This window comes from Lissotriton vulgaris, chromosome 8, assembly GCF_964263255.1.
Source record: "Lissotriton vulgaris chromosome 8, aLisVul1.2, whole genome shotgun sequence".
Lineage (NCBI taxonomy): Eukaryota > Metazoa > Chordata > Amphibia > Caudata > Salamandridae > Lissotriton > Lissotriton vulgaris.
The window spans coordinates 1,341,624,185-1,341,652,078 of NC_141696.1; the positions used below are offsets into that span (position 1 = coordinate 1,341,624,185).

The window sequence follows — 27,894 nt, forward strand, 5'->3', positions numbered from 1 at the left end:
ACCGCTGAATTTGGGAGTGCCTTCTACGTAAGTGTGTATGTGAACGGGAGGTCAATCAAAGGACTACTTGACTCTGGGTGTAGGCAGTCCGTCATCCTGAAAGGAAGTTTTGACCAACCAGGGCCTTCCCTTTGTTTCCCACCTAAGGAAAGAAGTATGCAAAACGTTAAACCTTAGTTATATTAAAACGTTGGTGTACTACCCCCAAACCGACGCTTTGGTGGAACGGTACAATGGAACCATAACTCCGATTCTCAAGTAGATGCTCAACAGTGAAGCAAAAGAGGGGACCAACTTCTGCCCCTAGCACAATATGTGATACGCAGTCACGTACAAAGCAGCCCAGGTTGCTCTTCTTTTGAAATGCTTTATGGGAGACAACCAAGGATCCTTTTAGATATGATGAAAGAGGCCTGGGAAAAGGAAGGAAACGAGACCAGGGGGATACTCTAATATACCCAGGACCTCAAAACTAGAATAGGGAAGTTGCGGGACCTTGCATACTCACACCTCGAAAAGAAACAAGAAAAACTGAAGTTCTTCTATGACAAAGGGAAAAAGTGGAGGAAGCTAGACATAGGAGACTGGGTTTTGGTATTAATGTCTTTGTCTACAAGTAAATTCATATCTAAATGGCTGGGCCCCTATGAAGTAGTGGGCACCTCGGGAGGACTAGTTATAAACTTCAAATAAACCATCCTTCATACAAACCTACCACATCAACTTACTCAAAACATGGTTAGGACCATTACAACATTAGCCCAACTGACCCTACCCATGGGTGCTGCCCAAGTATGCACGCTAGACTAACTAGGAACCAACAAAGCCCTTACAGAACAGGTAAAACTCTCACTAACAACACTGCTAGAACCCTTCTCTGAGATATTCTCGGATAGACCTGGGAAAACCACCTTGGTGGAACACTGCATTGACACAATACCGGGTAGAGTGATAAAACAGCGACCTTACCATATCCCTGCCACACAAGGACAAGCCATTTAGGGCAAGGTTAAGAGCATGTTAGATCTCGGGGTCATTCGCCCCCATCCAGAACGAGTGGTCCTCTCCTATTGTAATGATCCCCAAACCCGATGGCTCGACAAGGTTCTGCATGGACTTTAGAACACTTAACTCAGTGTCAAAAATTCTACTCCTACCCCCGTCCCAAGAGTTGACGAGTTAATTGAGAAGCTAGGAGAAGCCAGATATATAACCACCCAGGATCTGCCAAAGGGCTACTGGCAGGTCCCCTTGAAAGAATCTGACTGTCAAAAAACCACCTTTGTTGCACCCGATGGTCTTTATGAATTCAATGTCTTGCCCTTCGGATTGCACGAAGCGCCAGCCACTTCTCAACTCTTGATGAATACGATACTACACAAACATCAAGTTTTTGCATCAGCATATCTTGATGATACTGTGATATTTAGCCCTACATGGGAGTAACATTTGGAACACCTACCCTTAATCCTGCTTGCTCTCCAAGAAGCTGGCCTCCATTTCAATTAAAAAAGAGTGGGCTTCCAAAAAGTGTGATAGCTGGGATATGTTTTCGGACATGGGGTGATAGCGCCGCAAGAAGAAAAAGTAAGGGCTAACACATCTCCCGTTTCGTTGTGGGGAAAGGAGTGTCTGAGGTCCTTTCTGGGTCTATTGGGATACTACCGACGATTCATACCCCAATACTCATAAATAGTAGAACCCCTCACAGGAGTCCTGCGAAAAGAGGTACGAGTACAGACCCTACTAAATCCCACTGACAAGATGTTAGACGCCTTTAACAGGTTAAAAACCGCTATAACCTCTAGTTCGGTCCTGTCCTCTCCTGATTTCAACAGGCCAATCAATCTCCCCACTGACGCATCCGAAAACGGGGTGGGGGTGGTATTGTCACAGCTTTTCCCTGAGGGTATAGAACATCCCATCTTCTTCATCAGTAGGAAGTTGTTCCCCGGAGAGAGAAAGTATCCTACGATAGACGAGTGCTGCGCAGTAAAATGGTACAAAAGGGGATGATGGACGGAGCGTTTGAGCAAATCAAACACTCACCCCCAGTCAACTAATCTGGGTTTAATCCATCGCCATTCTTTAGCCCACTCAGCCACCCCAGTTCAGACATGGCCATATGCAAATCTGTCTGACCCTGTGCCTCATGGGAACAGTCCAGCCCGAACTGCCAAGCCATGTCTTCCCTGGACCGGAAACAAGCCTGGGACCAGTTTCGGATTCATAATCCTCATCAGCCAGGCTATCTTGAATCCAGTGGCAGAGTGAGCAAGGGACTCTCTTCTGAGCATACTGGGGGGTGAGTGTTTGATTTGCTCAAACTCTCCGTCCATCATCCCCTTTTGTATCGCTTTGTTAGCCCTAAGTTGGCAGGGTATGCTCAGACGTGAGTATCCTGCTCACTTGGCCACTGGATTCAAGATAGCCTGGCTGATGAGGATTTTGAATCCGAAACCGGTCCCAGGAGCAAGGGATTCACGTCTGAGCATACCCTGCCAACTTAGGGCGAGTGTTTGATTTTCTCAAACGCTCCGTCCATCATCCCCTTTTGTATCGCTTTCTTCGCAGTAAAATGGGCCATCGATAAACTACGATATTACCTGGATGGGACCCATTTCACCGTATACACCAACCACGCCCCCTTACAATGGATGAGTCGCAACATGGGCCCCAACCCGCAGGTTTTGTGCTGGTTCTTGACCCTCCAGCCCTTCTCATTTGTGGTTAAACATCGGAGAGGCTGTGCGAACGGAAACGCAAATTTTCTATCACAGATGTTTCCTCTCCCTGAGCAGGAGAATCCTAGGGGTAGGGTGTGTCACGAACTTGCTTCCCCACAAAGGGACAATACCAGTTACAGAGTGGCTGAAGAATGGTGGACCGCCCCCTCTGAATCAGATCTTGTCCTCGCTCCACAGCAGGATGAATGGGTTAATCCAGCGGAGACTATGGAGGAGGACGCATCAGAATTTGCCACTTGCGGCCCCTTTAACTGGGAATCTCCGTGGGACGACACCTCCTGCCACAGTGCCGTCACAGGTCGTGAGCCAATCAGGGAGATTCTGATGCAGGGGAGGGACCTGCAAATACCCGGAAGACAGCATGAGGAGTCGTTCACTGGGACCTAGAGGGTAGCCACGGAGACGCATGCCGCCGAACGGGAGAAGCCGTGGAGGAATCCGGGCGAAAGGAGAGACCCAGGAGTGCCAGGAGGCCAACGTCCTGGCGCTGCGCCCAGCCACTCTTCAGGAGGAGCGTGGCTCCACCAGGTACGAGACCACATTACGGGGTGGGTTGGGAGGAAGGAAAGGGCCGACAAGTAGGGCTCTACATATCCCTTCTCCTACTCCTGTGCCTGTTCTTTGCCACACTTGTTCACAGACGATCCTTTGAGCACTGGTGATCCACCACAGCCTTCCCCAAAGCACCATGTTATAATAGTACACTGATACCTGCTATATGCTTCTCTGTTTTTACCAAAGGACTGACGTCTGCCCCCTGAGGAAAAGAGAAGACTGCTGAAGTACCTAGAAAGTTGCAAGAAGACTGGATAAGACGGATTATCCATGGTGCGCTTGCCCTGAATTTGGGCTTCCCGACAGACATGTGTGCAATAAAATGAAACCACGTTTATTCCAATCTTGTCCCGACCTCGATCCTTTCTCTACGTCACACCACCAAAAGTCAATGGGTTCACCAGGACTCCACCCAATTGGTATCTGACCGTGCTTTAATAGTTTTATAGCATGCTTGGTCCCTGTCTGGGCGGGCAACGCAGCAACACAGTACAGAGCATGGGTGGTCTTGCAGGATGGTGCATGGCACTGGCTGTCTGAGTGCCGCTGGGGCCCGATACAACTGGACCGCAGTGAGCACACTACAGGATTCCGCCAGAAATGCTTTTGCATTGTTTCAAACCTAGTGTTGTGCATCGCGCTTGCCGGCACATCCAGTGAATAAGCCAACGCGCTAATGAATGCTGAGCAAAAATATTGTGTTTCACAAGACAGTAGTGAGCACCTTTTATAGTGGTAAGTTATACTCAGGATTAAAATGCTGATCATAAGGTACATCATTTTTTGGCACTTCAATCATTCCAGTACTCACTTCCACCATGAGGCCTAAGCAATAGTATACCAATTTAGAAAATACGTATGTCTTTTCCCCGGTCATATGTTGCTGTCATTATATTTTTCATGAAACGTGTAAGTCACTTATAGATCAGTTCAAATTGTGCATGGGCGAGTGCGAATGAGATCTCGGTTGGTGGATGGGGAGATTGAAGGCACTGCTAATTTCTCAGGTCCTTTCAAGATTTCTAAATATAAAGCTCAGACAGTTCTCGCCTTCTCTAAAGAGCGCTGAGAGCGACGGTGATGTACGTACTAGTTGTAATTATGATCCTATGGGATAATGTGAAAAGGAGGAACATAGCTGTCGATTTAATCAGGACCAGAATGACAAAGCAAACCAGCCCCGGCAATTAAGTCAGACTGGCTACCCGGTGGGCGTGCTGGTGGTAAACCCTGCTGCTGCATTGGTTACAGGTGGGCCGATATTGCAGCACTGCTGCAAAATCGCCCACAGTAACGAAAACGTCCCCAACACTCCAAAACTGTCCCCAACCTTCCATCCCACTGGGAAAATACCTGGTGCCAGCTATGGCCGTCCAGCCTTGGAATTAAAGATAGCGCTGAAGGGAAAGAAAATGCAGTGTGAGGCATCAGCACCATTGTGCATGACCCACAGGAATTGAACTGATCACTGATGTACGTCATTAAAGTGAATGCAGCTAACCTCCTTCAGTCTGCTCCAGGCAGGGTGTGTAGTCCATTCATGCAAGGGACACCCTTTTCCTGTTCCCACGTGTAACCCAGCCAGATCCCAGTAGTACTGTTTTGCCTTGCTGAACTAGTGACAGAAGCTTCTCCTAAGCATTTAATAAGCACAGCTGCCTGCCTAGGCACCTGGTAAATCCATTTTGTTTAAAGGAACAATCAAATAATCTTTCTTGTGAAAAGGTACTGACAAATGTTTTCTGTGACAAAGAACATTGCAAAAAAATTTACAAACTATGTCCTGAAAGGTATAAACACCAAACATTACTTTATGCAGTACAGCTGTTGTCACTTGCTTTTTTGGTCTCAAGGAGGCTTCAGATAACTTAGAAGGTGATGTCATCCACTACTGAAATCTGTAGAATTAGCCAGCGTCTGGGTATACTGTTAATGATACTGGGTGTACTGTTAATGATCATTCAGGTGGTTAATGTGCGTACTACAGAGGTGCATTTTTTTCTTCTTATGATGAGTTTAAATCAATATAAGGTAGCTTAGAGTATAGCTTTAAGGATGTGATTTAATGTGATGCTCCTCAGGCTAAATGCTACCAACATAATTTTTCTTTGGCACTTAATGCCTGGAAACTACCTTCTAGTATAATGGTACTCATATTACCAATCACAGAAGATGAAAAGCTGAGTTTGCACTACCTTGATTTGAAAGTGTCTGTCTACAGCAGGTTAGACAAACCTCTGCAGGAGATGTATTAATATCCTTAGCTATTTTACCAGAATGGAGGACCTGCTTCAACTCCCTGCTAGAAGGCAATGAAAAAGTCAGTGCTGTATCTTTAAAGCTGTCTTGTGACCTCGTGTCATATGAGAGACATTCAAGTAGTCCCTGCTTTGTAGCCAATAGCATTTACCATCTGTGGTTATAAAGCCTTGCATAGAATTGTGAAATGAAAACAACAACTCCATGAATGTGGAGTCCTGCTTATTAAAAATCCAGACCAAGGTGAAGTCTCATACACAATACTTCTTCACTGGCAGCTGTGAGTCTCAGCACTGAGGTTCTAGCACATATTGGAAGCTCAGAGCTAAAGAGTAATGTGAGAGTTCTAGGATTGCTTCAGTACTGACAACATTGGTAAATGCAAGGATGAAGACTTATTGTAAGATCTTTGTGGATGCCACAGAATGATATGTCAGTATTGAGGTGCATTGTGAGAGTTCCCTGGCCAGCTTTGTCCTGTGGTTATATTCATAGTGGTAAATAAAACAGAGGACCATTTTGAAAGCTCTGTGGATGTCTCAGTAATAGTGTAGAGATGAAGGTCAATAAAGAGGTCTATCATGAGAGCCCTGTGAATGTCTTAGTACATGTATATCTAGAAGATAGGCATAGATATATCTGAAGGGACCACAGTTATTTCCATGTGTTGAAAGGTTTAGCAGTTTGGAACTGCTTTTTCTTTGGCACAATCATATTTGCTTGTTTGCACACAATTTTGTCATGGCCACCTACAAAATTCACTGATGTTAAGAAATGGTGCTCCTTGATACTGTGTTGGACTCCGGAATTGGAATAGTTTCCTTCAGAACTACATTTTATTAACGTTTTCTTGGGAGGAGAAGCCTCTAAGCACCCCTTGTAGTGGTCAGGCTTGCTCACTATGCACTAAATGCGGGCTTGTCTGACAAAAGTTGCCAGGACTGTTTTGGATTTCCAGTCTGGCCCGGCTGAGCAGGGCACCCACCTGCAATCTTCGTGACAAGCTGCACCAGTATTAGGAAGGAGTTTAAGGGACCTTTTGATTAAATGAGATAAATCCAAACTTGAAAGAATTGCTGAAGACACAAACATTCCTTAGTCAAACACAAGGAACAGATATATTGAAGACACATCTATTGAGGAAAAACTAGGCTACTATATGTAACAATTAAGCTGCAAACACTTGAACAGGCATGGGATTGTTCTTTGAGTTGCCATGTATTCAACAGTGTGGATGCATTTGCTATTTGCAGTTTAAATTTCCTGTTTAATTATTTGCTGTCCCTGGACTTTTTTGGTTTTCACACCAATACCCTTCAAATTTGTCTGTAGATCATAGTAGCATTAACAGCTAAATGTATAATTTATGCTTCGTGAAAAAATAAAATATGGTAGCAGTGGACCTTTATTATATATAATATTGTAATTGTGTTTATATAGTGCTTACTACCCATGATAAGGTATCATAGTGCTTTTCGGTGAGTAGCATGCTACCCCGGAACCCAAAGTATTAGTGATGGATTAGTATAAGGAAATATAAGTTGCTCATTTGAGCGATGGACTTGCGAGCTTGTTAGTTTGATTGAATAGGATAAAGGAGAAAAGAGTATATATAGTGTTATTTTGGAGTTCATATTCATTAGATGAGGTTAGGGGTGAGTCAAAGGAGGGCAAGAGGTGTCATGAAAGGGTTATTAGGTAGATCATAGCAGTAAAATGAGGTAAGGGATGAGTCAAAGGAGGGATGCAGGAGGGAAGAGTCTAGGAAGTGTTATTTCGGAGATCACAGTACAATGAAGTTCAGGGTAAGTCAAGGAGGGATAGAAGAGAGAAGACTTACAAAAGGATCTTAGGGAGGTCATAGTAGTAGAATGGGGTTTGGGGAGAGTCAGAGAGTGGAGGTGGAGGATATGCTGAGAGACGTATAGGATAAGACAGTAGTGCTTTGGAGGGAGTTTAAGCCTTTTATTTCTTCTTACAGTAGGCGTAAAGTAGAAAATAGACAGATACATAGCTATACAGAAATGGTTTACATGTATAAGGAACAAAATAGAGATATGAAATTGTATTTCATAAAGTTCCGTATGTGCAAGCATGGAAAGATAGGTATTCAGACATTCAGGAGTAGTTGTACATTAAACATAGTTTGTATATTTTTATAAATTTGTTTTATGTATAGATTTATTTTATTTATGTTTTCTCAATATTTCAATAGTGAAGCACTGATAGATACAGCTGTTATGATCATATTTACATATTTTGATTGATATGTTTAGGGATTCTTTAATTGATCAACTGGATTTGTCAAATATCCCAAATATCTCAAAAAGGAGATGTAAATCTTTACAGATGATAGACTGTGTACAACATGTTTTTTACTTATTTCAACACTCCTGATATAAATTAATTTTTTACCATATGACAGTACTACTTTATGTGTCTTAGCCCTAAGTTAGAGGCACTCAAAACATTGGATGATTTAGTCTTCCAGTGGGTGGCAGATTTTTTTGTCAAACAAGATAAACTATGGGAACTAATCAGGAACATGTATTATCTTCTTTACTTTTTATTACTTTCAGCGGATAAAAGGTTTATTGAAGCCTTATTTAGACAGAGCCAAAGCCTATGCTTATGAGATAGTTAAACCTATTTTTGAGAACCTTATTTTTGGTATAGGCAAATTGTATCATATCTATAGGCAGTTCCATCAGGAAGCTGTACTCACTGAGATTCTTTCAAAGGGGACAGGGGTTTATGGGGTTTAGGTGTCTAATAAATGTGGACAGAAGTATCTTGATTCTGCAATGAATCGTTCAGATTAGCTAATTTTAGATGTATGAACTATGCCATATGGATTCTATTACCATCCTAAACTTTTACATCAGGTTATCCAAGCAAGTCAAATTTAAATTTTCAATGTCAAAATAATTCTAGTAGTAGCATATGCCTGGATGCTGTTCTAATCTACAGTTGATATGTCCTCAAGGTTTTTAACTTTAGCAGTTTGAAATAAGCTTTGATAACATATTACACCTGATCATTAAAAACATTTGCTAGATACTTTGTTGTATTTACAAACCTTACATTGCCTCAAAGAGGAGATTCAAATGTATTACCATTCTATTGCACACCAACTTATTATACAAAGATAGAAATCTCTACTTATACCATTCTTTCTTGCGTAAGAAGAATAAATGCATATAGTTATGATATATGAATCATTTTATGCATGGAGACTTAATCATTTTCCTAGATTTTAAAAAGAGCTGTATAATATACACTAGTACATGGTGAGCGCATCCAATCTTAATTAAAACAAAAGGAAGTGGCAACTTATGAGCATTTGAAAAATAAGTGGGGGAGTAGCTGCAGGCCAACCCACCGCTGACTCAGAAAAGGTAGTGCTCCTCACACAGTCCTTCTGCTCTTCTTCTTGGCAGAGTCCTCTTGTTCCTCAAAGCAATCTAAAGTCCTGGGGTTTTAGGTGTAATACTTATACCAAACATGCCTTTGTTCTCTTTGAGTAAGGGTCCGTGACCCCGTACATACCAGTCCTGGACTCCCTGTTTCCGCATGATCATAGGGGGCAGAGACAGCATGGTGAGAAAGGAGACACAGCCTATTTAGGTGCAAGTACAACTCCTCTCACCACTCTAAATGCAGACCAGGTCTATTCAGCCCTGTGATGAGTCACCCAGGCAAGGCAGGGCACACTTAGCCCCCCCCCCTTCCCCCAGTGGCTGTTTATAGTGAATGCACATCTCGGCTCCTGTCACCCATACACCAGACGATGAATACACAAACAGCCAGAGGCACACAGAATGGTAATGTAAGAAAATGCTAATTTTCTAAAAGTGGCATTTTCAAACCCTGAATATAAAAATCCGCCTTACTAAAAGATGCACCTTTATATCCTGAGTTCAGGCATACAAATCTCCACATCCCTATCTTGTTCCCATGGGCAGTTATACTTATAAGATGTTATAAGTATACTCCCCTGTTCTATCCTATGGTACAGATAGCCTTTCAATAGTGAAAATTGGTTGCATTTCACTATTGGGCATGCCACACACAACAGGACATGTCCTACCTTTCAGATACACGGCACCCTGCCCACAGGGGTACCTTGGCCTACCTTAGGGGTGACTCACATGCAAGAAAAGGGAAGGTTAGGGCTTGGCAAGTGAGTGCACTTGCCAGGTCACCATGACAGTACGAAACTTCACACAGACACTGCAATGGCAGGTCTGAGGACCCTTTGCAAGGCTGCTTGTGTGGGTGGTACAATCAGTGCTGCATTCCCACTAGCAGCATTGGATTTACAGGCCCTGTGCATACACAGTGCATGGACTAGGGACTTACTAGTAAATCAAATAAGTCAATAATGGAACAACTAATCCATGACAACAATTTATAGAGGGAGCACTTGCACTTTGGCACTAAGCAGGAGTGGCAAAATGCCCAAAACATCTAGATCAGCAAAAAAACGAAGTCCAACACACAGTAAAAATACATGAGGCAGAGGCAAAAATACAGGGAAAACCAACGCCTAGGATGCCAGGTCTAACAGTGAGGAAGATGGCGGAGGTAGAGAGCTGTCCAGTAGAGAGTGAGTTAGAAGATGAGGACAAAATAGATGAGAAGTTCAACTACAGTGCAAACATCACATGTCTATTGCGTTGCTGCACACCATACCAATGAAAGGGTTAGGACTGCTTGGGCTTGAGAAACACACTTCACTGCCTGTTTTATTAAGGAAAGGAATCTAAAACTGAAGTTGAACACTCATCTCGAGTTAGAGATGGACATCTGGTAGACATACATGAATTCCTGTGCTAATACAATTAGTTGCTGCACATATGGAAAGAGTTGAACTCCGTCACAGACAGGTCCCATCTTCAAGTAGAGCGGATCAAAACATAGATATAGCTTAGTCCCTGCATATGTAGCGCTTAAAACATGTACAGATAGAGGAGAGTCCAAGCACAGCTGGAGAAGAGGCCATATAAATATATTTTCCAGCTAATTTACAGTTGATTTCTTGCATTGAAATAGAGCTGATTCCCTGTATTCATAGCGAGCCATTTCCAACGGGTGAATTAAACTGTTTCAATACTAATTCCAACAAAGTAAAAGCTGATTTTGGTGGGGATTGAGATACTTGGCACCAGCTCATATTCAGTGGAAGTACCATAGGCCTCTCTCCCAACATGGCCTGTAAGTGAAAAGGAGGATGAGAGTGAGAGAGAAGAAATTGATGGAAGAAAATGTGTAGCAGAATAGAGAGAAGAGATAGAAAATAGTGAAAAAGAAGAAAGCAAAGTGTGAGAGAATATGGAGGGAAAAGAGGAGAAAAATTAATGGAAATTTTGACTCCGACAGTGAAGAAGAGAGGAGTGCAAAATGAGAGATGGCAGAGTGATTTCTGAACAAGCAGCACAACAATGATGCTAAGGCAAATTATCCAGCACATTTCACCAATTCCTTTTGCTCCCTTCTTCACCTGAAGTCTGGATGTCTGTTTGTCAGTAGGTGAAGCCAGCCATGGCAGTGGATGCCACAAGTACCAATCTCCAACATAACATTTTCAACACTAGCACCTTGACAGCTGGGGACCTGAATTTGAATCCAGCTTGGCACTTAGATGATAATTGTGCAGTTCAGGGCACATCTCTTAATCTTACTATGCGTAAAATTTAAAAATGTGAGATGCTAGTGTAAATGTGTGTAATTCAAAGACTTCCAATAACTTGCTCTGTTGCTAACTAGCTAGGTCTGTGCAATATAAATATTAAAACCTGCTTGCTTTTTGCACTGTGAACGGGTATTCCACTTAATCCGCTTTTTAAATGTCATTACTGGTTGAGCTTTTGGTGGCCCATCCTCATTTTGTGATAGCCAGTTATAAGGCCCCTATTATTTTATTATTCCCAGTTCATGCTCCACACCATAAATGGGATTCATAAATGTCTACTTCTCAGTGTCTGTAGGAGCACATTCACGTGCTCATTGGGAGATCCTCTCACAAACATCTGCTTGTTCCTTGGAATCATCTGTTTATTATGCAGCTTATGTTGCATTTACTAAGAAAAGGCACCTTCCAATAAGGTTTCTGTGCTTTCTTTTCTGTGTGTCAAACTTGAAGCCCAGACACAGCACTCCCTTGATACAGTCTTGCAGACATTTGATGCTCACAGGATTAGTGGACATCCAGAAGCCCGACCGGTGCTAAATGTCTCGGGGGGGAAAGAACTGGCAAAGCTAAAAGATCTGGTTGCATGTGTTAGCACATGAAAGGCATGCCTGCTGCCTGTGCTAGTGTGTGTTCTCATAGGGGCTCAGAGCATGCCTCCATCCCCATCGCTTGAAGTAGTAACCCCATCACCCTGGCTTGCAGGGTAGGACTGACTCCCGGGCAGTTTGGAATGCTGCCGAGCTGGGGGTTGATTCCACTGCAGTGGGGGCTGATTTTGCTCATGGAGACCTGCATGTGCTTCAAAATAATTAAAGCAAAACGAATTTCGTTTAGCACACGCAGGTCTCCATGAACGAAATCAGCCCCCGGCTCAGCCGCATTCCAAACTGCCCGGTAGTCAGTCCGGCCCTGCTGGCTTGAACTACTAGCCCACCAGCAAAAGTTCAAGTCTATTTCAACCTCTGGTTGCAAAGCAGCTCTGTGTGCTGCATTCTTCATTCAGGACTGGACTGGTAGTAGCAGGCATTGGGCATTTCCCAGGGAGGCTGGGGTCTGGTTTTGCATTGGAGGGAGCCAGTTTTGTTACTGGGGGCCGAATTTGCAGCTGTGATGCCATATCCCTGTAACAAAAGCAGCAGTGCTTATCTCTGGCAAACCCCGGGAGCTGTTCTGACAACATTGCCAGTGCTGCTTTGTGTTTCCAGTCCTTGTCTTCACTGATACAAAACAAGGCACAAATCGTGCTGTTCATGACAGAGATTCCTGCTTCTGCAATAGAAAAGCCTCAACATGATTCAATAGGGTGAAAGTGGAAAGATACCCTCGTTACAGGAGGTCATTCTAACATAGTTGAGTAATCAGCATCTCCATGACAAACTCTGCTATGTAATAGCTTTTACTTAAACTGCTAAATAGGTTTGTTATGCACAATCTTAGTTGATTCAAGAGTAGTTTGGAACAAAAATGAAAATATCCAGCGTAATACAAAAATAAGTAATACCTAACGGGTTGCATTTGCACTATGTGCCTTTCAGAGCTAGCCCCAGCTCTTCAGTAAGTCAAACTGGATTGTACTTTAATAGTATTTCATTTCCATTTTTCCATTCTCTGATACGGAGAAAAAGAAATCAAAAAGCATATACAATCCACTAAGAAACCAGTGTGCAGTTTTTTTTACCCCTGCAGTTTAATCTGAAAGGTGAAAACCTACCTCGTGTGTTAGAAAGGCACTAGCATAATACCTTCAGAGGCGAAAATAAATTGAAAAATATATACTTTTTTGAAATCCTGTCATTGACAATTCGAGCTTCAAATGTGCGGCGGCGGCGGCTTCTAAAAGGACGTTCAGGGGAAGAAATTGAAGAACCCACTTACCGTCTTGCCTGTAGGCCTCAGAGAAGTGGTACAGGTTTGTAGGGAAGCTGTAACTCTGGGCCGCGTCTCGCCAGTCGAGTGAAGAGAAGCTGACGGTTCCTGATGAAGGGTTACTGAATCGAGGCCTGTTCCTCGAATTAAGCAGCGATGACGAGGAACCACCGGGTTTAATTCGCAGGATGGCCGCATAGGACGTTTGCTGCCCCGGAATTGCCTCGGAGAAGTCTGTGAAGAGAAGCAGTTCATTTTCAGCAAATAGGAATGGACTTCAGCAGCAGAGTTTACAAAATGTGCCTTAAAGCATCAGGATGCTTAAATGATGTTTTATCAGGCACAGCAAATTCCACTATATATGAATGTTGCAAGAAAAAAAAAACACCATTTAACTTTCTAAAGGTAAAAAATGGAGGGAAAGGGGAGTGGATCTCTTTTGAGCAATTTTTCAGCCTCTATAATAAATTATTACAAGGAAGCAAAAAAAAAAAAAACAGTCATTGTTATACAGCAGGTTTGCCTTTTCTAAGCTGATGCATGTAAACACAGCATGCACAAATACTCGGCATCCGTAGCCTATACAAATGTTGTTTAGCATATGAAAGCTAGCCCTATTGGATACAAATGGAAGAAAAAAAATGGTAGCAAAAAAAGAACTGAATGTCATAAACAGTGTGACGATTTTGTGCCATTTCAGATGTAAAGTAGCCCAATAGAAAAAATGTCTTCGCAGGTGGAGCAAACATCAAACAACCAATAGCATAAGCTGAGAGAAATACACTACTTTGGGCATAGCCAAAGACAACGGTATGCAAATTTTAACCGGTTCGATGCTGATGACGAAACCGCTCCGTCATCAGCTGCGGGTGCGCTGTGCTGATGACGGAGCGGTTCCGTCATGGCCCGGCCGCCGCGCCTGCGCGGCGCTGATTTCGCGCCTGCGCCGCGCGTTCTATTAGGCGGGCGGGGCCATGACGGAACCGCTCCGTCACAAGCACAGCGCAACCGCGGCTGGTGACGGAGCGGTTCTGTCACCAGCATGCGGCTGCCGTGCGGCCGCCCCGCCCACTTAGCGCTGCGGCGGAATAGCCGCCGCAGCGATGTGGTTAAATAGCAGTATGTATTACAGAATGCTGCGCTGACAAGATAGACCTAACAAAAAAAGGAGACAACTTTTCCACCAGTGCATATAATATTAAAATTGAACGTTTTTATTTATTTTCTGAGGTCAATTAAATGATTATAATTAGGTTGGATAAAAAACTCATTGGTCTTTTGCCATTCTATAAAAGTGCACAAATGAGCTAGAAAATGCTTCCTAAAAGGAGGTATGATGGAATCACGCATGGCATTAACATGTAGCCTATACAACGCATATAACTTTACCACACACATGCCTTTCTCACGCATACCTTTACAACGAAAATGGAAGTATATATTAGGTAAATTAAAGCATATATATACTTTATATTTACATACACACACATATATTTGTGTGTGTGTGTGTATATATATATATATATATATTCCAAAGCAATAACGATATCTTGTACGCTCTCAGGAACCACACAACAATCCAGGAGTGTTAATTCTTCGGTGTGAATAAACCGAAGAATTAACACTCCTGGATTGTTGTGTGGTTCCTGAGAGCGTACAAGATATCGTTATTGCTTTAGAATTAATGTTTACCGGCGTGCTTCACCGGAGAGTACGCCACTTTCCTATGGGTCACAGCGTTGCAGTAGAAGCAGCTTTGTTTGGGATATATATATACATATATATATATACACATATATATATATACACATATATATATATATATATATATCTATCTATATATATATATATATATATATATATATATATATATATATATATATATATATATCTATCTATCTATCTATCTATCTATCTATCTATCTATCTATCTATATATATATATATATATATATATATATATATATATATATATATATATATATATATTTACCCTTATCAACCCATCCCCGAAACTAAACCACCCAGAAACCCTAAATATGCCCTTACAACCCAGTGTCCTTACCCAACCCTAAATCCTAAAAGAATGTTTACCACCCAATATCCCTACCCACACGAAGCCCTAAAAATACCCTTACCACCCAATACCCTTACCTACTCCTAAACCGTAAAACACTTTACCCATCCCTAAACCCTTAAAGCACTCAATACCCTTACCTACCCTAAACCCTAAAACACCCTTACCACCAAATGCCTCTACACGCCCCTAAACCCTAAAAACACTCTTACCAGTCTATACTCCTACCCACACCTAAACCCTAAAAACACCTTTAACACTTACCCACCCCTAATCCGTAAATTCACCCTTAAGTCCCAATTCCCTTACCCATCCTAAACCTTTAAATTATTCACTTAAAAAACAAAAGTTACAGGGATATTATAGTCAGGAAACAACATTAAAAAAATCTTAGCCATTCACTGAAAAAAACAAAGGTTGAAGGGACATTATAATTAGGCGCAGATTTCACTTGTACAAAACCATAGAAATTAAGCAGTTATAATTACCTGAGCTAACAATAACTTACGCCCCGCAATGCACTGCTTATGACCTCACATATTAAATCACTCATAACATGGTCAGTGACATCACTCCTGATATCATTCCGTCATTGTGAGTGTTTTGTTTCTGTTTATTAGTGTAAAACATATATACCAAGGGACCACAAATGTTAAATTAGTTTACTTTGTGTGCTACTAATGAGTGATACTAGTTCTAAATTTTATGTAAGTGGCTGTGTGACTGTGTGTATTTGTATGTGAGTAGGTGTCTGAGTGAATAGATGTGTAAGTGAGTGTGTGAGTGACTGTATGGGTGAATAAGTGAGTGTGTGAGTGGCTGTATGGGTGAATAAGTGGATGTGGGAGTGGCTGTATAGGTGTGTGAGTGTGGGTGTGTGGATTTTTCAATGGGTGTGTGGGTGGGTGTATAGCTCTGTCAGTTGGTAAATGACTGGCTGTATAGGTCTGTGCATTGGTTTGTGAGTGGTTTTCTAGGTGGATGAGTAACTATGTGAGTGGTTTTCCAGGTGTGTGAGTAGCTATGCGAGTGGTTTTCCCGGTGTGTGAGTGTGCGAGTGGGTGTGTGATTGGGTGTATGATTGGGTGTATCATTCTGTGAGTGAGTGTGTCGATGGAAGTGCAGGTGTGTGTGCAGGTGTTTGAGAGGTTGTGTAGGTGTGTGCGTGATGGTTCTGTGAGTGGCTGTGTTAGTGTTTTTGTTGGGTGTGTGAGTGATTGTGTGGGTGTGTGAGTGGTTGTATGGGTGAATCAGTGGCTGAGTGAGTAAGTGTGTGGGTGTTTGAGTGGCTGAGTGGCTCTGTGAGTGCCTCCATGAGTGTATGAGTATCTGCGTGAGTCTGTGAGTAGGTGCATTTGTCTCAGAGTGGGTCTGTGAGTGGCTTTGTGAGTGGTTGTATCAGTCTCTAAGTGGGTAAATTATTGTCTGAATGGGTGTGAGTGGTTGTATGGTTCAGTGAGTTGGTACAGGAGTGTGTGAGTGAGTGCCAAGTGAATATTTAACTGGATGTGTGAGTGGGTCTGTGAGTTGGTGTATCTGGGTCTTTGAGTGGGTGTATCAGTTTCTGAGTGGGTCTGTCAGTGGATCTGAGAGGGTCTGAGTATGTGAGTGGCTACTAAATATCTGTGTGGGTTTTTCAGTAACTATCTGAGTGACTAAATCATAAAGGAACCGCATCGGACCTTTTATCCAACAAGAGTCCCCAGTTTTGCACAAAATATCTACCCAAGTGGAGTACTTTCTTCTGGTTAATTATTAGTGCAGTTCAGTACGTATTGTTCACCATAGCTGTGTAATGAAGCAAGACAAAATGTCACCAGTGACCTTGTGTGCTTTTTGGAAATGTGATTGTTACTCGTGCGCCTTTATCCTGAAATATGTGCTAGCATGAATCATCCTGTAGAGAAGACAACAAAATTACAAAGGAGTAACTCCACCAAACATGGATCTTTCCTCTTGGTTATATGAAGCAAGTGCTTCTTTGTTTAGTGGAGATGTCCTCCTATTCCTCCGTATCAAGAACTCCTCACCAAAATTAGTGGGAAATGCACTGGGGGGGGGGGGGGGAGGAGCTTTTTAAGCTGACCATCATCCAGGAAAAAGTAGGAAGACATTTGTATACTACTAGGGTGGGTGCGGCAAATGGGCGAAGCTTCCAAGTGATTCGCACATTTGTATATTCGTAGTAATTTAAAGGGTGAACAATGGATTCTGCTCTCCCCACAACAGGACAAGAAACATCCCCCTCGTCACAGTCCCACACAGATCGCGCTTCAATAGATCAGCGATGCATTCACCTCCATGAAGGATTTCAGATCGCCTTTTAATATGGGGTTGCCGAGAAAACAGACTTGCTTTGGCTTCACAAAGCCAAGGAGTAAGGATAATTTGTCTTTTACAGAAGTGGAGCTTCAATGGGGGCAGCAAGTATGTTTATATTTGTAAATGCCTCCAGTTGAGGTTTTATTTCTGGCAATGACACAACTTGATGGGGGTGGGGAGATGCATGGCCCCGCCCTCAGGCCAATTCAGCCCCAGGGATTCATCGCCCTGGGCCTGGCCAGATCTCCAGGATGACCTGGAGCCCACCCAGGGAACCCAGTGTGCAGGATGGGGACAGCGGGGGGATCCTCAAGGCCCCTGTTGCCCCAGCTGGCTCCCCACCTCCTGCATGAGCCAGCATTGCTCTTGCGCACATAGAGGTGCTCGAAATGCAGTTCCCTGTGTGCGAGAGCAAAATTTTCATCTCTTTTGCTGTCCACAAATCTGTAATTATGAGGAAACATGTTGCATTCCATGGTTTAAGTGTATAGGGCATGTATTTGGAAAAGTCTTGGAGTGCATACACGCATTATCAGTGTTGTTAACTGGCTCCTATTACACCACATATTGCACCACACAGGGTCCTACCATATTAGGCCAGGAGCTACCACATTTTAGTTGTCATACCACTTAGAGAATCAGGGAGGTAGCAGCCTAATTGGAACTAGGGACCAGGTGAAACTGGTTGAGCTCCCAAATGGGTATTTGGGTTGCAAGGGGTCTTGGAGTAAGGGAGCACAGTCGGTTCTTCAGTACCCATGCTAAGCAGCTCAGGTCCAGAGTGGTTAGCTCAGCTGGGCCAGGTGCACAAATTTGATCATTGCGGTTAGGGACAAACAGCTGGCAGGGGCAAAATCAGGACAGCTGGGACACTCCCAAAGTGGGTCTCAGTGATTCTGACATTCCTCAAAGGCTCCCTGGTCCTGGTGCAATAAGAATTCTATTTGGACTTTGCTGTTGATGTTTGGGGAAGGGTGTCCAGTACCCCTTGTATTGGTGCTGCACTGCTCCGGTTGGTCCTGGTGTCTTCATTCTGGGTGAGGAGACAGATCTGACCCTCGAGAGGACAGGTACCTCTCCCTGGTCATCTGCGGCAGCGGTCAGTCCGAGGAACTGCAGGCTGTGGACTAGACTCTGCTTGTCGATGCCTGCGAACTACAGGGGAGTAGATCATCTACTCCAAGGAAGACTGTAGGTGATTGTCGAAGTTCTGGGCTACCCAAGGCTGTGGTAGATCTCCAGTTTGACAAGAGAGTTGCTAGCAAGAAGGGTCTTGTGCAAACGTTCACTGTTTTTCCGCAGTTCTTGCCAGGCAGTGACTCCTCTTCATCCTACTTAATTTAGGGGAGTTACAGGTAGCAGCCAATGGGCTGACTACCATTAGGGTGTCTACACCCTATGTATGACCACATCATGTAGGAAGGCTAATTCCATCCAAAATAAGATGCAGAAATCTGAAATGGTGGTGTCCACATAATTTAGTCCAATTTAGGGGTGGTGTGGGCTTGGTGTTGGGCACACCTTCTATTCGTATTCATTTTCCCGCCTGTCTTTCTGCTAAAAGTGGGGTCTGGGCAGGGGGATTTGCATTTCCACTATCATAAGAGGTCTGGGTTGCCCAACAAAGGTGGTGGCATTTTTCAAAGCTTTACACCCTGGGATGCAAATCCTGTGTGGTGGAAGTGTAAACGCCCCTGCCCAGAGCAGGTTCTCATCTCAGTGGCAAAAACTCATCTGTGTTGGCCAGCTGGTGAATACTAGTCAGTCAACGCACTAGTAGTCCGGTTTTAAGGGGGCATCTCTAAGGTGTCCTCTGGGCACATTTATTAATAAATCTTTCACTAGAAAAAGGGTGCGCTTATTAAGACAAGATGTTTGGCTCCTAACATGGGAGGGGGGGTACAGTGAAGCCATCATGTAGCTGGAGAACTCATAATTATGAATGTCCAGCCCATGTACTCATTATGGCTTCTCTGTGCTTGTGCTCTGAGAATTGGCTTAGATATCATGGGGACACAGCCACTCACTCAGATATGCCCACACATGGGGTATAGTGCACCCTGGTTTAGGGCTGTAAGGCCTGCTGTAGGGGTGGCTTACCTATACCATATGTTGCATTTTTCAGACACGGCACACAGGAATATGTGCCATGCAACTCTGTACTTTGCTGTGGACAGGACACGCAGGCTGCAATTGCAGTTTCGCTTGGGCTTAATGAGGGGCCCCTTAGGGTGGCACAATTCATGTAGCAGCCCTTAGGGACCCTCTTTAGTCCCAATGACCTGGGTACCATTTACTAATTTACTAGGGACTTACATGAATCCTAAAGGAGTGACAACTGTGGAACAATAGAACAGTTTAGGAATAAAAACACTGGAACTGGGGACCTGGTTAGCATGAACCCAGTATACTCTCAGTCAAAAGTTGCATCAGATACCAGCCAAAAGGTGTGTGGGGGGGGTAAACATGTCAAAATATGCACTTTACTATACATGCCTACATTCTTAATATTCTTAAGTATTCTGATTCACAGGAGGCCAACATTATTGTGTAGTATCTTAGAGAGCCCTCTACAGTAATACGCTTGATGGTGGAAACCACTTTCTAAGTCTTACAAATTCCTCTGCTTTACCAAGCAAGCCTTTTCTGTAACAAATACACTGCATCAGAGAGGAGATAGAGAGACTGCCAGGAGTCCAGAGTAAGAGAATAATTAATCAATCTCCTAAATCTACCACCCAGAGTGTCATTGCAAAAAAAACTCCTCTCCTTTTCAGCATCTATCTTTGTCCAAATATCATTTGAAACTGTGTAGGGCAGCAGATTGTCATTGCTGAACAACCCACACACCTTAAGAAATGTATTCAGAACCCAGAATGTGTATTTAGCCTTATTTCCCCTCAGATTCCTACAGGCTAATATAGTACCGCTCTTATATCTTGAAAATGTTAAGAGATAGTTACATTCTGTTTTCAGACTTCATTGTTTAAACGAAATTGCAAATAATTTATTATGAGTTTTGTAAATAAATCCTACTGGTTAATCTTGGCTTTGGTGGGAGGCAGGATGCAGACAGAGCATGGCAGTTCTGAGAGTGATCCACAGGTTCCATAGACACACATTTGTGTTGGGGAAATTATCACGACATACGACTGGATTACTGAACACATAGGTAGCTCATTATCCTAGCCTAGTCCTACTACAGCCACCTCCTAATGTGTTAGCTACTTACATCTGGCACCTTTCAGCAGGAGCCTTGTCAACCGAAAGTCACTGCCTCTTGATCAGCATGTCTTAGTCGACAAAGGGGTCATGGATCAGGAGTCAAAACAGTAAAAAGAAAAAGTGAGAAGGAACACAATTGCAGACACAAAGTTCTGTGTGGAACATATTTGGAATAATCGAAAATAATACATTCATTCAAATGTATAATATCTTAAAAGGAATATTATGCCATTATAACCCCTACATAATTACAAACAGAACAGTAAAAAGCTTTCTTACTATTCAGATGGAGAGTTCAATATGATTGCATGAGGAATAATTTATGTTTTCAATCTCCTGCAGAAAAAGATTGACAATATCCTGGCTGAGATCACCAGGCTGGCATTACAGCTGAATAAATCAGCAAAGCTTTCTGAGGTGAGAGTTGGTGTGGTAGAAGACAACTCAAAATGTCTTTTTGAACAATCACAGTGATAGAGCCACATGATTAAATGTCAAGATTCAGGATCTTTGAATAGGGACATTTTATATAACCTATAGGTTTTAGGTATTCAAGAGAAATCAGAAATGAACTCTTCCTCGAACTTGAGAACGCTAAGAACAGACCTCACAGGCTCTTCAATTTGGTCAAACACCAATCCAATAAACTGGTCAATACCTCAAAAGAAACGCCAGAGTCTTTAATTTAATCTTAGGAATTCTCCTCCTTTTTCGCGGACAAAGTCGCAGCCTTAGAAAATGAACTTAGTGCAGCCACATACTCTGTATCCCTTCCTGGCCTGCCCCCTCGTCCTGCGATGCCCCCACAGACTTCACCAAAAAATCAAGCACTTTGGACTGACTTCAGCCTCTATGACGAAGACTCCGTATCTAAAATCCTATCGTCCCTAAACCCGAATAACCATTTCAACGACCCCCTCCGGTCCAACTGCCTAGCGGCTGTCGTCCAATCCATTATTCCTAGCAGGACTGCAATAATTAAGGCCTTGCTCCAGCAGGGTTCCATTCCCAACTCTTTAAAAGCCAGCAAAGTCCTCCCCATTTTGAAAAAACTGTTACTGGATCCAGCCATCCCCACCAATTTCAGACCTATCTCCAACATCCCCCTCTTAGCCAAAGTGTTAGAGAAGTGTGTACAACAGAAACTAAGGCAGCACATCAACAACTTCCACCTTCTTGATGACTTCCAATCTAAATTCAGACCGGAGCACAGTACTGAAATGACCATGCTCCACATCGTTGACGATGCCCTCTAAGCCCTGGACCAAGGGAAAATGTGCCTTCTAATCCTCTTAGATCTATCCTCGGCCTTCGACATAGTCAACCACGAAAAACTAATCACGCCTCAATCTCAGGATGGGTGTGGACAGCTCTGTTCTAGAATGGTTTAGATCCTTCCTCCAAAACCGATCGCAGTGATTCCTAATAAACAGCAACCTATCTGCTCCCTCTCCGGTCAAGGTCGGAGTCCCTCAAGGATCCACCCTGTCTCCTACCCTCTTCAACCTTTACCTTGAACCACTTGCCGAAGTACTACGCACAGCGAATACCTCCTACCATATGTATGCTGAGGACACTAATCTCTACATCAAAGCCTCTTCTCTCGAGGATATTCTCTCCCTGAATGAGGCCCTGAAATCAACCGTCCATTGGCTCACCTCCAATCAACTTAAACTCAATGCTAAGAAAACAGAATTTCTCCTAATTTCCACTCCAAAAACCAATCCCGAGATGCAGATATGGATCAAGGCTATCACAGCTTTAGATTGCCCATCGACCATCGTGGACTCTGGGAATAACCCTTGACTGCAATTTTAACATGCAAGACCACATCAACTCGATGGCCAAATCAGCAAGATTCCACTTGAGCTACCTCTAGAAACTGAAATTCTTCCTTGACACTACAGACCTAAAAAGCACAGTCCAAGTGCTACTAATCTCCAGACTGGAATATGGCTGTTCCACTCTCTCATGTTTACCCAAGATCTCACTGGCACCCTTAAAAGTCTGCCTTAATGCCGCCGCCAGACTTCTTACAAGCTCAAAACAATTTGATCATATCTCTCCACACCTGAAAGCTTTAAACAGGCTTCCCTTTGAGGCCAGAATACAACTCAAACTGGCTTGCATCACACACAAAGCTTTATACTCAAACTCTCCTGCTTACCTCACACAGAAACTTGTGTTATCCGGCGGAAGCAGAAATTCCCTTTTCACCAGAGACCTTTTCTCCAACCTGCACGGTTCCAGAAAAAAAAAACTTTAAACCGGGCTTTCTCTGGATCCACTCCAAGAATATAGAACTCTCTCCCGCCCGCCATCAGAAGAGTCCCTTCTCTGGCAAGTTTCAAAAAGGAGGTCAAAACCTTCCTTATGGGTAAATTCCTCTCCTAAATGCTGCCTCCTACCAATACACAGACCGTGACCAAATACGGACTAGCGCCTCCCTTCGGAATACCGAGCTACCTCTTCAAGAAATCTTGGGCCTTATCTGGAGTTACTTATATGTAAACTGTACATACGTGTCCGCTACCTTAATGTGATTCCTTGCCTATTGTACACTGCTATGTTCCCCTGTAAGGTGCTCTAATACCCTACGGGTCAAGTTCGTGCTCTATAAAACAATAAAAATAAATAAAAGAAAAAAATAAAAGAAAGAAAGATCTCCTAGAAACATAGGCATTTTAATTAAAAAAACTAATATTTTCCATGTTAGAAGATAAAGGTACTACGGGCTTATTAGGGTCAAATAACCTATCAGGAGCTAGACAAAATTACGTTTTATTTGTTATTGTTCTTAGCTTTCTGGCAACTAGCACTATTTTTTTCTTATCAGGAAAAAATCTGTGGGTGATTGAGTATGGTGACATGGTCAGATTCTATTATTAGAGATACGTATCACCCTTTTTGTGCTATATTCCTGCAGATATTTCTGGAACTAAAATAAATGTATGCCTTCATGAACTTGAAGAATTATGTAACAATTTCTATATATGGACAGAATTGATAAACATTTTGTTCAGTTCAATGTCCAGACCTAAGACACAAAGATGAAATAGTGTTGATAATTTGGAAGGTAAGGAAGTCCTTTAGAAATATGAGAGAGCCAAAAGGATAGGGTATTAATAATGTATAATTTATACAACACAGGCATAATGAGAGAAGATGCCCGAGTGGAAAGTGCATGGTAGTGGAGACACATTTTGAAAAGCTAGTTTTTTCTAATTTAAACGACCACGGAAAGTGACAAACTTTGAAACAAGACGTCAATGATAAAATATTATGGAAAAGATAAAGATTAAGACAATCACCTTCTAACTAGAAGCAAAAGGTATTTACAGAGAATAATTCCATCTTCCTTTTCAAAAGGGAGTAGTAAAGGTTCTTTTAAGCCCTTTGTCTCAATAGTCATGCATGACCTGCAATACAGCTATGGATAGGGGAGCACCAATTCTGACATATACATCAACATGTGTGTAAAAAATAAATCAGTAAAAGATCATGAGGGTATATAGGTAATCCTATAATTTGCATAAACCTTAATGGATACAATTGCATTATGCTGTTGAATGTTGGTGAGAATTATAGGAAATGGAATTAGACTTCATATTTAGTATGACAAAAACTTGCGGCTAAAAATTGTGCAGAATAAACACAATGTTTTGTAAAGACCCAAGAGATATTTTCATCACAAAGGAAACAAACTTTTCACGAGTTTTCGATCAGTCAAGACCTTAGAAGGTAGTTGAGAATGAAGGCCCTCCTACCTGTGGGTTATATAGACTACACGTCTTTACAAGGTAATTTGATTTTATTATGTTGTAGAATTTCCATTTCTGAAATCTCATAATGAAAATGGAAATGTCTAAGACCAGGTGATATATGTTGACATGAGGCTTCGAGTGGTGCAACTCGTTTAGCACAAGTGACAGCTGTTAAAGGGATAACCTTGGATTTTGGGATACACGGGCCTTATGATAAGGTGATTAATTCCTCCTCAGGTGATAGTTCATGGGGATGTGATGGCGCAGTAATTACAGCAAGTGGAGAAGCAATTGTTGTGTTTTATATTCTCTATGTTGTTTCACGGTAGAGGACCGAGTAAATGATGGTGTTTTCGGTCATTGATTGATGACTCTAATGGCATTTGTTATTTTTTCTGTATTCCTTTGAAGGTGGAAGGATTATGTGATGATGGCAGGTACAATCTGGGGTCATCTTTTGTGCGCCTGTGGCTTATTTTCAAGTAAGTACTACTATTTTTGATTCATAATTTTCGAGCACAGTTTCATTCCCCACTTTCATTGATTTGGGGCTTCTCATATTTAAACTTGTTCTAGTTTAAGGGCTGTTGTCCTGATGAAGGTGAACGGTCGGCTGGCTGTTCTTCACCAAAATGTGAGTCAGCAGTGAAATAGGAAGTGCCCATTTTCAAGATTTTTATGGGCACACTCAATATCTCAGAAGCGTGTATAAAAGGTAAATTGTTCAGTTGTTTTATAGTGGTTATGAAGAATGTATGAGAGAACATGACTGATTGGTTTTTAATTGTATGATTGTTGCTTTGGGGTAGAAGGGAAGGCCAAAAACATGTATCTAAATGGTTTTTTTTACACAATCATTATGTATTAGTTTATGTATGTATACAGCCTGGATTGTGGAATATATATATATATATATATATATATATATATATATATATATATATATATATATACTAAAAAAACCATAGGTTTCACACCAGTTATAGTTAGGAATTAGCATTTAAAAATACCTATGAAATTCACTGAAAAAAACAGAGGTTTTACACCAGTTAAAGTTAGCTGGAAATTTCACTGACATAAAACCATTGAAATTCCCACGTTATAGTTAGTTGGCCTCACTATAACATGCGCGCCTGCAATGCACTGCTGATGACATCACATATTACATTACTCATGACATGGTCAGTGACATTACTCATGACATCACTGATGACACCATGCGGTGAATATGTGTCTTTCTGAGAAATAAATATGTTTTATTTATGTATATGTAAAGGTCGATGGAAGAATAAATGTTCAAATAAGTGTCTAAATGGATTATGTTTTAAAAAAAAATTGATTGGTTAACTGGCTTATTAAGTGTATCTTAGTGAATACCTATATTAGCGAGTAACTTTTAAATATTGAAATATATGTATCAGTGTTTCACTTTGTGTTTAAGTGGCTGCATGGGTTGGTGACTGACTCACTGGTTGTATGTGTTTTGAAGACACCATATGTGTAGGATTTGTAAGGGTGGATGAGTGTGTATATGTGTGTGTTAGTGAGTGAATGACTGTCTCACTAGTGTCTTTATTAGTAACGACATATGTTTTAATCAATATATGTGAGTATTGATGTATATAAGTAAGTATATGTGAGAGTGAGAGATTGTAAGAGTTCCTGTTTAAATAAGTATGTGTTTCTTTAAGTGATTGTTTATGAGAGTAAGTATGTGTAAGTTTCCTTAGAAGTAATGTGCTAGTCTGTGTATACTTGTATATGCAAATAAATGGATGTTCAATAGTTTATTTGCATGTGTGAGTATGTGTGTGAGTAACTTTTGGATGACTGTCGGTGTGTAACAGGATGTATATGTGTTTCACTACATATGATGAGTGAGTATATGTATGAGTGACTATATAGAACTGATGCTGAATGAGTGGATGTGTATATAGATGGTGGAATTACTGAATTGGTTGTTGTATCTGGTATGGATATCTCCATTTTTTTGAAAATGTTAGTTTATATTTTTGAATATGTGTTTCAAGGGTTACATTACACTGAAAGGAGGTCTGTCAGTCTGTCACAAGGATGGTGTCATCAGTGATGTCATGAGTGATATCACTGACCATGTCCTGAGCGATGTAATATGTGACGTCATCAGCAGTGCATTGCAGGCGCGCAAGTTATAGTGAGTCCAACTAACTATAAGGTGGGAATTTCAATGGTTTTATGTCAGTAAAATTTCCAGCTAACTAGAACTGGTGTGAAACCTCTGTTTTTTTCAGTGAATTTCATAGGTTTTTTAAATGGTAATTCCAAATATATAACTGGTGTGAAACCTATGGGTTTTTCAGTGAATTTCATTGGTTTTTTAAATGCTAATTCGTAACTATATAAAGGGCCTCAAACCTATGTTTTTTTCAGTGATTTTCAAAGGTTTTTTAATAGCAAATTTCTATAGGTATGAAATGTAATATTTTTTATAATGAATCCTATATTGTATATTTATGTAATACTAATTTTTTTTATGTATATTGTTCATGGTTTTATTTTTTTGCGCTTGAGCGCACCGGTAAGCGTAGTCTTGCTGCGCGCCCCAGGGCGCGTACCGGTGAGCGTCCCGTTAGCGCTTTTGCCGTGAACGAAAACATCATCGTGACGTATCGCGAAGCCGCGTCCACGTGATACGCACGGCGTAAGTTCACCCGGAAGCACTCTAGCGCATACGATCGTGCTACGTAACCATCCGACACGCTCACGCGACGCATAAGCGCGTCGGGTCATGTGACCTAAAAATAACACTTTTTATTGGTTCAGGACAGTTTTGGTTTCCAAATGATGAAAGCCCTGGTCATGTGACCTGAAAATAACACTTTTCATTGGTTCAGGACAGTTTTTTTTCCTAATGATGAAAGCCCCCACCATTTTTTCCTCATTCTCACTTTGTTCTTTGAGTGAGCAAGACCTGTTTTCATTCATTGAGAAATGGCTACAGTAGCAGCAGCAACAGGAACATCTGCACCACCACCACCACCACTAGGACCACCACAACTGTCAGACTCCACAGACTATCACGCCTGCCACGCTAGAAACTACATGTCCCATGAGCCTAGAGGCTCCAATCAGGAAGTACATCTGGGGGAAAGATGCGCTTCCGGTTGCGCGTTATTCAGTTCCCTGTTTGTCTTCGGCGTGAGAGCGGATGCTCTGCACGCTAGCACTTTGTTCCTGAAGCCGCCTGACGGAGTACGATGGAGCGGAACTCCGTTGTTCAGCTGTTTGGACCGTCCTCCGTGTGATCTCTAACTACATAGCCAAGCACTAGGTCTGGGCAGTGCCGCAGGTATTGTTGTACCGAATCTTCCGTCGCCACTAGCGGCCAACAGTCTGCCTACGATT

At 42.3% G+C, this 27,894-nt stretch overlaps 1 protein-coding gene across 2 annotated transcripts in view; it reads right to left on the reverse strand.

Moving 5' to 3' along the window:
- Positions 1-27,894, reverse strand: part of CNTN5 (contactin 5) — a 3,039,905-nt gene that overhangs the window by 1,177,228 nt on the left and 1,834,783 nt on the right. For both annotated transcript variants that reach the window (XM_086935289.1, XM_086935290.1), the window contains one exon: positions 13,132-13,356. In XM_086935289.1, the coding sequence (XP_086791415.1) occupies positions 13,132-13,356 (225 nt within the window). The remainder of the gene's footprint in view (positions 1-13,131; positions 13,357-27,894) is intronic.